Raw genomic sequence first — 15,431 nt, forward strand, 5'->3', positions numbered from 1 at the left:
CTCACTACTTTCACAGTTCAAAAAAATTCATGTTAAAGTCATTAGGAAAAAAAAGAAGTTGATTACATTTACTTCTAAGACATGGAAATGAAACAAAAGGAATGCAACAAAAACAAAACCAAAAACCAGTCGAAGGGATGCCTCTTCTGAGAAGTCTTCCATGACCTCACTCCCCAAGAGGAGTTGCCCCTTCTGTCTTTTGGGTTCAGAGTCTGTGTCTGGCATTCTAGAGCACCCATCGGGCTGTACAGCATGTTTTTAGTGTCTTGTGTCTCCCACTACAACGTAAGCTTCTTAACCACGGCCTGTCAGCTATCCATATCCCTCCACTGCTTACTCTTGCCAGAGGACCCTTTGCCTGCCAATCCGGCCACAGAGTTCATTACCCTAGCTTTACTTTTAACAACTGGCCGGCAAGCCAAGGCAAGTCAAATAGGAGGCTGGGCTGGCACTGCAAGTCAGGGGGATGTACATATCCTTTTAGAAATGGTGTGTAAGGATGGCTTTCTGACTAGGAGTCCAGAAAAGGGTCAAAGACTCTAAGGAAGAAGATTCCTAATGGAGGTGCCTCTTTCTCCTGGTAAAACAAAAGCCTCAGCAATACCGTCCTGGTGTTTATAGAGTCAATGGTCAGGCAACTTGGGGAACAACCACCTGTAACGTATCTTTGGTCTGATTATCTATTCCCTAGCTATACAGTTGGTGTACACTTTGAAAAATGCAAATGAATTCAAACATAAGCCCAATCCAAATGAAACTAGACAGGCAGAGTGGTGTTGTAGGAACAGCAACGAATCTGAGTCAAAAGAACAGGGGTCGAGTCTTACCCATGCATTTACTGGCCATGATATTTAGCTTTATGTTTCAGATTCTTGATCTATAAATTCCCATCTTATCTGCTGCAATACATTAAGTGTGAGAGCTCTGGAGTTAGAAGGCCTGAGTTTGAATCTCAGCTTCACCATTTACTAAACCTGTGATTCTGGGTGATTTAGTTAACCTCTCTGAACTTTAGCTTCCTTATAAGTAAGACAGAATTCTCTTTCCTACTAGATATTGTGAAAATTAAATGCGATAATACATCTAGGGAGCTTTTAGCCCAACATATGACATAGTATAGCATTCAAATAAACATTAGCTATTATTACCACCTCACAGGGTAGATATGATGATTAAATGAGAAAATGACTGTGAAGCTGCTTTACAATCTAAGTTGATACAGAGCATGACAAATTATTTAAAATGCTGTCTAGTACACTCCTACACTAAAAAAGGAATGACTTTTTTTTAATACAGTAATACTCCTCCCCATGGGGCTAGTGAGGTCGAAACTACAGTTGTATTTCATCTTGTTAGGTTATGTGGGACAGCACAGTACAAGAGACAAAGCATGAGCTTTGTGGTCAGAGCCCATCTGCCTTTCTCTCACTTGAGGATCAAACAGCTACACTTAGAAGGTATTGCAAGGAATACTATTAATGATAATGATGGCAACAATTCCTATATACTGAACACTTACTATTTACTCACTATGCTGAGTGCTGAAAAATGTTATGTGATTCAGTTTCAAAACAACTACAAAAGGCAGAAAACTGGCCACCAAGTTTTATTCAAAGAAATGCTACCTCTGAGAGGCTGGTACTCACGACAGCTCCCTACTTCAGCAGGAAGAAAAACTGGTACAAAGAGTGAAGGAAAAGGCCAAGGTGAGGAGAGGTTTAAAGGCTGAGAAAGCTGATACCTTTCAAAGAGGCTTATGCCATATTCATGCTAAGTCTATAGAAATGATCATCTTACCTTTGTCCAGAGACTATGGCAGCATTTGCCTCGAGTTCTGTTAAAAATACAAAGGACAGAAATGAGATGTACGAGCTTCTCCTGTATATGTCCACTGGGAGAGGCTAGGTATCTGTGAGAATTCTAAATGCCGTGTTTAGGCTGCTGTGTCTCCAAGTGTGGCAGGATCCTCACCCTAACGCAGTATAGAGACAGAGCTGGCGTGGACACAACTCGGCTGTCTGAGGCGTAAGACACTAACTCATTCTATTTTCACTTCTACTCCATACTGTGAAATAATCCTGTTTGGATCAACAGAGCTAAATTCACACTGCCTGCTTCATATTTCATCTAGCTAACTAGGTTAGTAAAACAATCCTCTTCCTCTCATGTAGAAAGAGAGTGTTTTCATTCTTAGAATATCTCTTCCCTCCTGACATATTTTTTGAACAGTAATCTTCAAATATGTCTTAAATATCCATTAAGGATGTATTCTTCTCCAAAGGATTTCCCCACTGAATTTTAGAGGGCAGACTGCTTTACTCTAAGGTATCACCTACAACTCCATTATGTCCCTCTCTTCCTCAACCTCTCAGCAGTGCCCTCTAAAAATGGAAACCCTCAGTAATTTGTCTAGCTGGGTTTTGCTTAAATGAGCATGCTATGGATTTACCAGGAGCTTCTTAGCACCAGCAGGAAAACATCCTCTTCCTCCATTATCCACCTTTAGGTAGTCTCATCTTTTCCAAAAGACCATCCCTGATGCACCTGGCCTCCAAGAGTCCTTTCCCCATCCCCCCACTTTCAGGGAATTCAGCACCTCAGACTCAGTATACGTGTCTAACCTACCCTACTTATTACAGAATAAACTCCTTGAAAGCAATGAAGTCAAAGTGCCTTGGTTATTCTGACCTCAGTGCCTGTTAGCCATGTGACCTTGGGCAAACTTTTTGACCTCTCTGTCCTCAATGCCTCACCTGAAAAAACAGCGATAACCATTTTACCCACTTCAAAGTTAAAAAGATCCATCTTTTGGAGAAAAAAGGTGGGTCAGGAGATGGAATTCTCTTCCCCTTTCTAGTTGCTCCTTTTCTCACCAAAAATGAGTTTAACTATCTATCTGCTCCATTCCTATCCTTCTCAGGTATCATGTGGGTAGTTGGGAGCAAAAATATCTGGGTGGTTAAAATTTTTTTTTTTCAACCATTTTTTCCAGAGGTCTGGTTTTACCCAAAGAATGTACAATAGAAAGTCCTATCCATCATATAGGACATAGCACCCTGAGGCAGGTTTTAAAATAATCACAACTTTTACCTTACATTAAAAAAAAAACTTACTTTATTCATTTATTTATTTGACTGTTCTGTTCTGTGTGGCTTGTAGCATTTTAGTTCCCTGACTGGGGACTGAACTGGGCTCTCGTCAGTGAGAGTGTGGAGTCCTAACCACCGGACTACCAGGGAATCCCCAATTCTTACCTTACTTTAACTAACTCGGACTCAAAATTAAACATTAAAAAAAAAAAATTCTGTCAAGTGTATGAACTGTATTGTCAGTGAGATTCTAACCTCCTTGTGGAAAACAGTCGTACTTTTTGGGGGGCATACCTACAATAACCTACAATGCAAAGAGCCAGGCAGGACTAAACTGTAACAAATCTATGCTTTTTATCTGCTCTGGCACTCTAATCTATGAAGGCAGTGTGCTATTATTGCCATCAAGATCCTCAAGCATTCAGAGCTGACCCAGCATCTCACAGTAGCTATCTGTCAGATTACCATGGACTCCACCTTCCAGAAACACCATCCGTAGTGCTATTTACAATATCTTGGTCATGGGAAGAAACTTAATGCCATCCAGAGATGACTGAAATGACTCTGACTCTCTAGAGGAGTGGCTACCTCACTGCAGCCTAGGTTTTCAGAACAAGCCTCCACTTCTGTGATGATAATCCAATTACTATCCTAATGCAATAATGCCTGCCACCCTAGTGAGTTACCATGTGCCAGTCAGTCAGCTGCCAAGTACGGGGGCAGGGTCATGGAACAGGGCAAACTGTGCAATGGAAACCACCCACGGCTGGGTAGCAGACAGACAATGGGCACTGAGATGCCCTTCTTGAGTTCCCTGGCTGACACCAGGAATGCGTCAGAGAGCAAGCTGCTCAAGGGAAAAATAACCTCAAATAGTACTGCACAAGCTGCCACTCAACCAAAGTCTGCCCTAAAGCAAGTATAGTTTCAGCATTTCCTGGCACATTGAGAACAGCAGTGGTTCCTTCACACGTGATCAATTCCACTCGAGAAATTTTTCCACGATGGGCCTTACCTGGTCTGGGAACAGACCCCTGCAGTGCTGTGGCTGGAGTTTCCTTTGGGGCTAAACTCTGTGAAGGAGCTAAGGCAAGAAGTAAAAAAAGAGAAAGAAACAGGTCTTTAACTTTCTTTTCTAAACAAAGCAGAAAGCACCGAATCAAGAGCTAAGTAACTGCTGAAATACATATACTCTTAGAAAGCAGTACTTGAAGTTAACTTTGAAAGTACAGTACATTTCAAAACTGACTTAAAAATTAATTACTTTAACACTCAGTAACAAAGACTACTGTGAGGAGAGTCTGTTTTTCCTTTTTGTATGTACAAAGATCAAGGAAGGATATGGCCATAAGATAGTAACACCCATAATTTTTGCTTCTTGGAGTCAAGTTCTGTCCAGTATTCTGAAAAACCCCAAAGCATACTTTGGCAGGCAACCCAAACCTCTTTCAGAGGGACAATTATACCATCCAACCTTAGCACTGAAAAAACTGCCTCAATCCTCTAAAGACTACATTCCTTGAAAACTGAAATGAATCATATAATTTATCTTATACTTTTCTACAGTACCTGACAAGTGTGATGGGCATAAAGCAGGTATTCAATTCATATTTAATGAAGCAAATCACTTTGATGTTATCTACTTATCTAACAAACAGTTACCAAGAACTTTCTAGGGGCAAGGCTCCGTGCTAGGCACCCTTAGAGACCAAATTACATTCTTCTTGCTCATCAGAAATTCAGTCTAATATTAAAGATATATATACAACTGGCACTCAGGAATGAACTGTGATGTTAAAATGAAGCAGATTCATAAAGTACAAAGTGCTATGGGAGTTCAAAGCAAGGGAGATCAATTCTAAATTGAGAAATCTGAAGGTACCCTAGAGGCAGAAACATCAGATTAGGCTTTGAAGGACAAAGAGAACTTGGGCCCCTGAAGAGGAGTGGAACAGAATACACAATGTACTCTAGAATGGAAACTTCTTGGATCATACAGTAAAGATTGAGGGCATAGATATGCCATAGTCACTCAAGCTTATGTCCTCCCACCTTGATACTTAAACATCCTAGATAAATATAAGTTTTTTCTTCTTGCGCAAATGTGACTCTTGCAGATTTCTCTCTCTGCTTAGTCAATGACACATTTGTGTTAAGAATTTATTTTGGATGCTTATATAATACAGCTTAAAACTATAACTTTTATTTTTTACTCCAGTATTGGTTTCTCACACTTTTAAGATAAAATCACAAAAGGCCTTTGAGAAAGAATGGAAAAAATCTTATCTAAATTTGAGAGGTTTCTTTCCAACTACTGGTTCATCTCCCTAACACTCACGTATTTCTCTAGGATTATACAGGACCCTGGTAAAATATTTTCTAAATCATTATCCTCTTGGTACCAGAGGGCAAAGTTACCTGAAAGGAAGTAGAATGGAAACATTTAATAGTGGAAAACATGTTTGTCACATATATTTTTTAAAAATTCTTTTAAAAAGTTTTAGAAGGTTTGAAAAATTCTTAGGGCTCACCTACACCAACAGAACTAAAACCAGAAATCTATTAATATAGTACCCAGCTCTATGAACTCTTTCTCCTCCAAGGACAGAGAACTCCTTAAAGGACTTTATCCCTCCCTGCATCTCTGGTATTGAAGTGAACAGGTAGAATTAGCCTTTCCTGGGCTCTGTAGGAGGCAGCGTGCTGGCCTGTATGCTAAGCCCCTCAATGAATCTTTGTATCAATTCTGGGAGGTAGGAATTATCGACACAATCTCAGTTTACAGGTGAAGTCCATAGCTTATAAGAGGTTAAGGGATTTATCCAACCACGATCGGTATCAGTGGAGCTAGAACTTGAACTATGATCCTGTCCTGAAGCTTGTGTTCTTTCCACCCCTCCTCCAGCCCCTCCAAGCATTTTAGCTGCATAAACAAGATAGGTGCTCTTGGCTGGCCTAGAATACAGCAAAGGTCCTTTGAGCTTTGGCAGTTTTTGACTGATTCTACTGTGGGGAAACAGAGCTTCTGTACCACTTAAACCTCACAGGAGTAGGAACATTATGTGTATGTGCAGGGGTGGGGAGGTGGTGTGGGGTGGTGGTGAGGGGGACGCCAAGAGAAGGAAGGGAAATGTAAAGACACCTATGTTTCCTATGATGTAGCCCACCTTACCAGTACATAGGGAATAATCTGAACTAGAAATACATCAATGGGATGGTCTAATTTTCAAAGAGACTTCATCAAAAAGAAACTGGTAATAAGAATACTTATTACTGAATGATTACTATATTCTAGCCCTGTGCTAAGCATGTTACATACAGTATCTCATTGAATTTTTGCAATTACTACTGTCCCTGTATGACAAAGGAGAAAACTCAAGTTTGAAGTAAAGTAACCTGCCTAAGATCAAACAGCTGGTAAATGTTGGTTGGCACTGTGATACTTCCTTCCATGTCTATTATCATGAAACCTGGTTTTCTGGAAAGCGCTCCTCTAGCCAGTCAGAAGGATTCCTGGGAGAGAGTACAATGAGGAAGGGGCTATGAGAACCCTGCTCTGAACAGCTAAAAGCAAGTCTTTACCATGCTAAGAACCTGCAGGAGCTGCTGTTCACCATTAAGAGACAAGGTTAAATTGGATGCTCACATATAGACTTTGAACAACTGAACTCAGCTTCCCACCTGTAGGATGAGATGAGGGTTACCTGACATGGTTGGTATGAAGACAAGGTAACATACGTAAAAATGCCTCTTTGTAAAATAAAAATTTTATAAAAATATAAGGTATATCATTATTCTAGGAGTTGAGAACCATATTAATAATGTAAACAACATGGGAATCTAGGAAGTATATTTCCCAATGTACTTCAAATAAATGGAACTACCACTATAGCCATTTAGCCCACTCTTCTTCCTCCAAGTAGAAAAGGAGCCATGCTTTCTCTGGTGGGATAGGTCATCAAAAATTGACAGGAGATGATGCCAGGTATCAAGTACCTACCTATGCTGGGCAGAAGCTCTGGATGAGATCCCACCTTCTCCTCCACTAGGCCACCTGCAAGTGGCTCAGATGCTATGCCAACATGATTGCTTTTTGTGGTCGGCGCCGCGGAGATGAGTTCAGAGGGTACCAGAGCGGTTACTATTGAGCGTACATTGGTGGGGAGAGTACTGCTAGGTAAGCTGGGTCCTGCTGAGGCGGAGCCCGGGCCCACAGGGCTAGAGGTCATTTTTAGCAGAGTGGGTGCTGGGGGAGTTGGGGTTTTACTGTCCAGCTCTGTGCATAACTGCTCTGTTCCCAAGAGCCCTGGAGCTGGGGTCTCTAGCCCTTGGCCTTCAGTCTCTCCATCGGCACCATACTGCTCTTCCCCTTTCTCGAGGGAGCCTGTAACTTTTTTACATGCCTTGGTCAGCAAAATCTGGCCGATTTTGTCCACTTTTCCTTTGCCCTTACTAGATGAGACTGGGCTTCGCCGGTTGACAGAGGAGCCTGGACTATTGGTCAAAAGGGGAGAAACCACTGTGGTTGTCTGTGAAGAGGGCAGAGTGCTTTGATCTGCTGAGGTGCTCACCAGAGGGCTAGTCTCATCTGGATTCAGTTCTTTTACTTGCTGGACAGGGGGGTGAGGAGGAACAACTGGAGAAGTTGTACAAGGCGGGGAAGGAAGCTGAACAGGGGTGGCTCTTGAGTTAAGGACCAAGGGTCGACCTGTCTGTATGTTTGGAGCAGGACTACTGGTGGGGGCATTAGGCAGCACAGGAGCAGAAGAAAATTTTATATTCTGAGGTATGTGTAAAGGGCCAACGACTGCAACGGAGGGAGGCATCAAGCCAGAGTTGGTTGTCAGCGGGGCTGCAGGAATTGTGCTTGGCTGTGATCCTTTCATAACCTGAATTATTGAGGATGAATTGATAAAGACAGGCGTAATGAACTGAGGCCGGGCATTTGACTGAGCAGCTGACTGTCCCTCAGAAACCATAACCTTGTTACCCACACTGGGCATTGTGACAACTGTTGACATTAACGCAGACTGCAGGTGAGTTGGCAGAGCTGCTGATGTGTTCGCTGAAGTTGTAATGGGATTGGAAGTCACGAAAACAGTTATCTGATTTGGGGGCAAAGGAGTGGAAATGGAGGAAGAGCTGACAGGTCTTGACATTACTTGAGGGATGCTTGGGGTGACATTAGAACTGACCTCACTCAGTTCTGGATGCACAAGGGTTGAACACGGCTCGTTACTGTGAGGTAAATTTAGGGAACTGGAGGGTTCTTTAGAAGACGGATCCTGCAGGGAGGGAATGACAGATGCTTTTTTTGGGTTCTCTCCAGACACTCCTGGAGGTGTTACTTCCAGATCTGTAAGCCCGGGGGGTTTAATGGTCACGTTAGGAGCTCCAGAGTTGTCAAGAAGTTGACTTAGCGATGTTGGTGCTTCCCTCATAGCAGGAGACACCAAATTTTTGTTCTCTTCGACACTGGGAGGTTTGTTAGGATCCAAAGGCTGCCCATCCTTTTTGCATTGATCTTCAGGGACAACCATTTTCACTTCTTGGGGAGGGACTGCTTTTAGCTCAATGTTTATCTGCTCCTTCCTAACCTGGGAATTCTGGCAATCACTGTCCTGTGGCATATTCAAGCTCTCCTTGTTATCCTCCAGAACACCCCCTATCGTGGCCACAGGCATGGTAGGATTCTGAGGATTCAGCCCACTGTTGTTAGGGAAGCTCCCAGGTACAGGCGGATTGGCCAAAGGAGTAGGACTAACCAATACATTTCTTGGCAGCTCTACATTTTGCAACAACGTTGCATTTGTTTGAGAGGCAAGTGTAAGTTTAGGGGCTTTTGAATTCTGTCTCCCAGGACTTGGGGTGGTTTTCCTACTTGACCCAGGACTAGACCTGCGGCTGTTGCTTGGACTTGCCCGTTTTGGTGCTCCAGAATTAGACTGCTTTCCAGAATTCACCACCACAGAATCTAATTTGTGAGTCTGTGGGGCAGCAAAATTGGAAGGATTATTCATGGTAAGGTTTGAAGGTGCTTGCCCGATGGCCTTCAAAGTTGTTGGATTTAGGCCCTGTTGATCAAAGCCCCTGTTTAAATTTGGCCTGGGAGGTAAAGGAATATTAATCTGTGGGGGGAAGAGTCCTGCTATGGAGGCATTGAGTCTTTCCGGTGATAGACTGATTTCTGAAGGTTCCGTGCTAGGAGGGCGGTTGTTGGGTGTCTGGGGATAATAGGGTCTGGGGCTGGCTCTGTTGGGTGTTTTAGGCCTAGATGTTTGGGTGGGAGCAGCCACATTTGGAAAGTGGTGGCCATGAGAGCTGGGCAGGGAATTTACAGGAGGTTGCTGGGGAGTTGCACCTTGAGTTGCTGAAAGCGGTGATGGTCCAGGTTTTGGCCCTGTCATCATTAACTGATTCTGGGAGACCACTACATGTGGAGGCATGTTATTTGGGCCTCCTGAGACGGACGGTCCTTCACTGCCACTTGCTTCTGGGAGCGAGGACATCTCCCCCAATGGTGAGCTGGCAGGGTTCTGGGGGTTCTCCTGGTACATCATTTTCCTTGAAGTGCTTCCCAGAGGAGTAGTCACAGGCATTGGCATTCTCTGCTTGTCAGGTGATGGGGGCACCGAGGCAGGGCCTTGCAGGCTGACCATGACAGGCACGCCGCCACTCGGCTGCGCAGGCACTCTCTGGGCGTCCGGGGTCAGCGGGCCCCTGGGGGGGTGGGCACTCTGGGGGACCGGAAGCCTGGCGGGCTTGGGGTCCTGCTGCAGCATGAGCATCATCATCATCTGCTGCTGCTGCTGCTGCTGCTGCTGCTGCTGAGACTGCGGCTGGCTGGGAGGTGGCTGCGACTGCTGCGGTGGCGGCTGTGCTGGGGGTGCCACATGCTGCACGAGCTGAGGAGGCAGCTGCTGAAGTGGCCTCTGTTCAACTGGTTGAGAAGGATAACCTAAAACGAGCCCCCAAAATCAGGGAAGTTAGATTTTCAGCAAGAAAAGCTTTGTGACCTTTAGGGTATGGCCAAGCAATCCTCATCTAGGTGGCACAAATAGCTCAGGCATGCCCATTCCCAGGGGGGTAAGGGGCGGCCCCTCCTTCTCTGGCATAAGCGAAGAGGCACGCTGCTTCAGGAAGCAAAAAGCAAAGCATCGAGAACCTGGAGCTCCTCAGTCTTCAGGGTTTGCATGAGGCATCACTGTACTAAGACTCTAACAGGCACTGTGCTATGCACTGAAACTGGCCAAGTCTATGCCAGCCTCACATTCAGATGAAATGAGGACAACTCCATCAACAGCACACGGATGACCACCCAGTACTGGGCTCTCATGCAGGCATAATGAACATTTCACTGGATTTGTGAATGAAGCATTTAAGATTCACTTTTTTTCTTTTAGCACAGATTAATTTTTTTAAAGACTTGGTTTTGTTGAAAATACCAGCATTGAAGATAGCCTTTTTATTCCTTCAACAGAAGTAAAATATAAAGTTCTAGGGTTCAATTCCTTAAGAAAGAAGGATTTAAAATCACTTCAATCCATTGGCTTCACACACCATGCTGCACCCTCCAAGCTCGCTTCTTTGGGAAACCCAGTGAATTAAACTGTCTCTCCAACGTAAGTCAGTTTAATAAATAGTAGGAGCTAAATAGAAGCTGATACACACACTGAAAATAAAATGAGGGCACTGAAGTTCTTTTTACAAATGCTAATTTCCATTTACTTTTTTACATGTCAAACTGTATTTGGAGAAATATTGTCTTTGAATCCATAAGTGGAGAATAAGTGAGCAACAAGCATAGCCCTCAGGTATAAAAAATAACTTTGCGGAAAGAAGTCTGAGGACAATGCCTTATAGATTCCTAGAAGGCAACATCTCAAATGATTCCTTCTTTTGTGAAGATTTTATTTGGCGTTTTAGAACCAAAACCTTACATAATCAGCAGAAAGGACCAAGAATAAAGGTGGTTCAATGGGAAAAAGTGGACATAAAGCTGGGATACAATTTTACAAACTAGATTTATTTCACTGTTACACGAAAAATATATTAGGAAAGTTTTACAAAGGCACAGGCATAAGGACAGCTGGCTCTAGTGGTTAGAAGAAGTGCTGGCTCCAGATTTTCACAGAGCAGCTATCAAATGCTATTGAGCCATAGGTTCACACCCTGTGTTTAATAGCTAATCAATCTCTTCTGGCCAATGACAGACATGACACCAATGAGTACAATGTTTTCTTTTTTAATTATTTACTTATTTGGCTGAGCTGGGTCTTAGTTGCGACATGTGAGATCTCATTACCTGACTAGGGAACAAACCTGGGCCCCCTGCACTGGGTCCAGTCTTAGCCACTGGACCACCAGGGAAGTCCTCAGAACCCACTTTTGAAGTTTTGTGGGTTTTTTTAATCCTTTTTTGTTTTAGGCCCAACTGACTTCTTTACATTTATAACGCCAACAACATATGGCATTTCTATAGGTTTAACTCAGGTTCCCATGTGAAGAAACGTGTAATTTCTGTAGAAATTACACAGCCTCTTGATGTCAGGGCTATGACACAAATGCCTTCGTCTTTAAAATTAGGGCATCAAACAACATAAATACCAAAGAGAGCAGCAGAGACAACACAGCAGCCTCTTGAAAGTAACAGTTAAGGGCAAGGCCGCTATAAAGGGTCCAGAAGCTGGAGGCAGCAGTCCAAAGAGCACTAATGGTAAGAAGATAGACTGGGGCTGTGGTGGCAGAATGGTGAAGAGGCACAGCCAGGACACACACAGTGCATATAACATAACCAAAACCCAAATTTATTAATTAAAAGATGAAAATTCATATGCCTTTAGGGGCCAGACTGGTAAAGAGGAGAAGTGGGTTGCTGTAAGACAGTAGTAGTTCTGTGGACAGAGCCAAACTGCAGAGCGGATGCTCTACCTAAAGGCATCTAAAACCAGGTTTCTGTTTGCTTTCAGATTCTGCATGACAATTCAAATATACTGCAGGCCAAATTCAGCCTATAGGCTCCCAGTTTGCAAACTGTAGAAAGGAAGCAATAACGTGTGAGAACTTCTGGGATTTATAGAATTCAGATGTGTCTGAGGGAAGAAGGTGCCTTCCTGTTCATAATGCCTCTGGACGTACCCGCCAAAGACTGGTGACCTCTCAGCCTCAACTGTGCTGCTGCAATTCACCGATAGGAAGTGTGGTATGCCCAAACAATTTGCAATCAATAACATATAGCATTGACGTCATAACGAATTTACTTTTTTTTTTCATTCACTTTTAAAATACATAAATTAAGGATACTAAAGTTTATCCCTAAAATAACTTACAAAATCACTTCCACTTACAGGCCAAAAAGGATGTGGAATAACTAGAAAGGAAGGAACAAAACATAATCCTTTGTATACACACAGAGGTGTGGCCTGCATGCGATAGGTTTGTGTCTTCTTCATAGGGGAATAAAGTTACAAATTACTGCTCAGGCTAATAGTAACCAGGTTTGGAGACATTGTGGCAGCTAGCCTTAGTTCTATAATAGCTAGATTAGAATGAATTAATTTTAGGAGACTTTTTTCAACATTTTAGAGGATGGTATTATTTTATAATCAGAGGGGGATACAACACAGAGGATTTCAACAATACTGGTCTTTTTATTATTAACCGGGGTAGGAAGTACATGAGTGTCTCTTTCATTACTCTTTACATATTTTTTTATCTTTAAAGATTCATAATAAAAGCTCTATTAAAAAATCTTATTTTAACCCCTAGTAGTTCTCTGCTTTGAGAAAGCCCCAGTAGAAAAGGCTGCAGGAAAGGCAGGCAAGCAGGATTAGAGTGAAAGCATCATTTCATTTAATCTTATTTCATTTTGATGTCAACTAGAACCTTTGATATCGACAAGAATAAAGAGGCACTAACTAACTTTAGTTTGATTTTATGAGGACCTAATATAACAAAAACTAATTTGAGCAAAACACACACACACAAATGGATATACATACACATGCACATACACACACTTTCAGAGGTTGTATTTGAAACTTTTCACTAACAAGTAACAAGGCAAAGTTTCCAAATACTAGACACGTTAAATCACTAGTCTAGTTAGTAGACAAAATAAAACACTATTGTTTCCTTGAAAAAAAGCCTTATAATGCTGTAAATAAATGATGACAAGTATATAAACTTTAGCTAACATTTTATCACCTGGTGGTCGGTTTGAAAATTCTGGCAGTTTAGGGCCTGAGCTGTCCAAGTTAATTCCTTGTTCTCCAGGCAATGGCTGTTGATCAGCCTCCTCCAGACCAGCTGGGCGAGTATCTGGGGTGCTAAAAAATAAATTACATGTTTGAGAGTAAGTTGTACAGTTTATACATGAAAACTGCTTAACCCCTCCCCTATGTCTGAATAAATCCATCTGCATTATCGTTCTTAGCATTATTTATATCTCTCTAGTCTGATAAAACGTTCAATATTTGGCATAAAAAAACTGTCAGTTTCATTAAATGTCAAAATCCACTTAATTTAATAAATGGCTATTTACTCCAGGTGCTTTCTACAAAATTCTGATATAATGATTTTCATTTAATTATCCATCCATCCAATGTTTTAAGACCTGATTTTGGGTTATCAGTATTGTACTGTTCCTATGAAACCACACTATCTTTGGGGTAGCTATCAAATTCAACCAGGGAATCCAGACTTCCTTTTTTGTGAATATTGCAACGGTGGCTCCAACAATCCATAACACCTTGCAAGAAATTGCAGACTGGCTAATGAAAATGGTATTCAGAGAACAAAGAAAGCCGGAGAATACCAGAACAAAGCTAATTAATTTTGTTGCAGAATGTCTATTTAACAGACATCCCCATCCGCTTTGGGATGCTTTCATTTTCACCTAAGTGTACCTTACAATTTTATTAGAGAAGGGAAAAAATGAAGAAACACCCACATTCCCAAAGACCCAGGGCTCACAGCCCTCATTTCGTTTTTGTCCTGGTATTAGTCACCCACTTTTAGACAGTATTTTATCTCGTTGTACTCTGTAGTTTCATAAACCTTACCTTAAATCCATTTTAAAAGCTCTAGCACATGGGAATTTAGAACCTGAAGCAGGTCCTAAGCACAACTAGATTCCTGTATTGATTTGCTCCTTAAATGACTTCTCTCTTGCTTCAATTACAGGTAAGGATTCCTGTCGTATTCTTTACTTTCAAAGAATTATACTGCTAAAAAAATATCTCAGGCCCAGCCACCTCATGTTACTGGATAACAAAACAAAGGCCTACAGAGCTATAAGAAAACAGGCTGAAGATTCCATGGTAAGCTAGTGGTAGAGCTGGGAGCATGCACTCTTCTTTTTAACTTACTGTCTCCATTCCTAGGAGCCCTGATGTGGTATAAGGCCCTTTCCACATTCTGTAGCTATAACAAGTAAGCAAATCCCTAAGGGCTGGTACAGATACCAAAAATCTATACTAATGGAAACTGAAGAACCTTGCAGTGTTAATCCTAGATTACTGAGAGGAATAAATATTGCCAAAGAAATATTATTCCCATACAGATTGATAGTAGTAAAGAATTTAACTTAGAAAGAGCTACTGGAAAAATCAGATAACCAAAGAGTTTACTAATTTTGAATTCACGAAAAATACAGGTTGCTAATATACAATTATTTTTTGATTTATAAGATTCAAGAAGAAAGTGAATATGATATAGTTTTATAGTACCACCAAAGGCATATTGTAAGAAGACTGAGAGAAAGGTAGTGGGTTGGCCAAAAAGTTCATCCAGTTTTTTTCCAGGTGTTATGGAAAAACACAAACTTTTTGGCCAATCCAATAGATGGTTTTATTTTAAACATTTATGTTTAATTAACTAAAGCTCCCCTATTCTCTTCTGTAATTCTAGTAATTTACTTGAATTAACCCGCTTTTATACTTCTTAGTCATTATTTTCTGGTAATAAATGTCTCTGGATTTCACTTTTGTGATTAAAGGCAGAAAATCCAGTTTAGTCAATATTCCTTTTTTATCAAAGCCAAAAATATGACTTAACACTTAGCTTTAGGAAACGAAATATAAATTAATTGCCCTTCCCACTGTGATCTTGCAAAAGACTCATCTTTACCAAAAGGGTAACTGATTGAAAAGGTCTAGTCATCTCAGTATGAGGTTTTAAGCTGCTAAGGATGATAAAGAGCCTTTAAAAGAAAGGCACTTGCACAAAAAAAAACATTTCTATTTGAGAGACAGAAGGGAGTCTCCATAAGTAGTTTTCATTCCTAAAACACATATAGCCTCTCTGGTTCCCCAGCAGTCGTTATAAGCCTGACATGCTTTG

General features: G+C 41.7%; 1 protein-coding gene across 5 annotated transcripts in view; it reads right to left on the bottom strand.

Annotated features, from left to right (window-relative positions):
• Positions 1-15,431, bottom strand: part of NCOA6 (nuclear receptor coactivator 6) — a 91,599-nt gene that overhangs the window by 11,137 nt on the left and 65,031 nt on the right. For all 5 annotated transcript variants that reach the window (XM_052650825.1, XM_052650828.1, XM_052650826.1 and 2 more), the window contains 4 exons: positions 13,296-13,417; positions 7,090-10,047; positions 4,105-4,173; positions 1,798-1,834 (listed from right to left, as the gene is read on the bottom strand). In XM_052650825.1, coding sequence (XP_052506785.1) covers positions 1,798-1,834; positions 4,105-4,173; positions 7,090-10,047; positions 13,296-13,417 — 3,186 coding nt within the window. The remainder of the gene's footprint in view (positions 1-1,797; positions 1,835-4,104; positions 4,174-7,089; positions 10,048-13,295; positions 13,418-15,431) is intronic.

Source organism: Budorcas taxicolor, chromosome 13 (genome assembly GCF_023091745.1).
Source record: "Budorcas taxicolor isolate Tak-1 chromosome 13, Takin1.1, whole genome shotgun sequence".
NCBI classification, from domain to species: Eukaryota; Metazoa; Chordata; class Mammalia; order Artiodactyla; family Bovidae; genus Budorcas; species Budorcas taxicolor.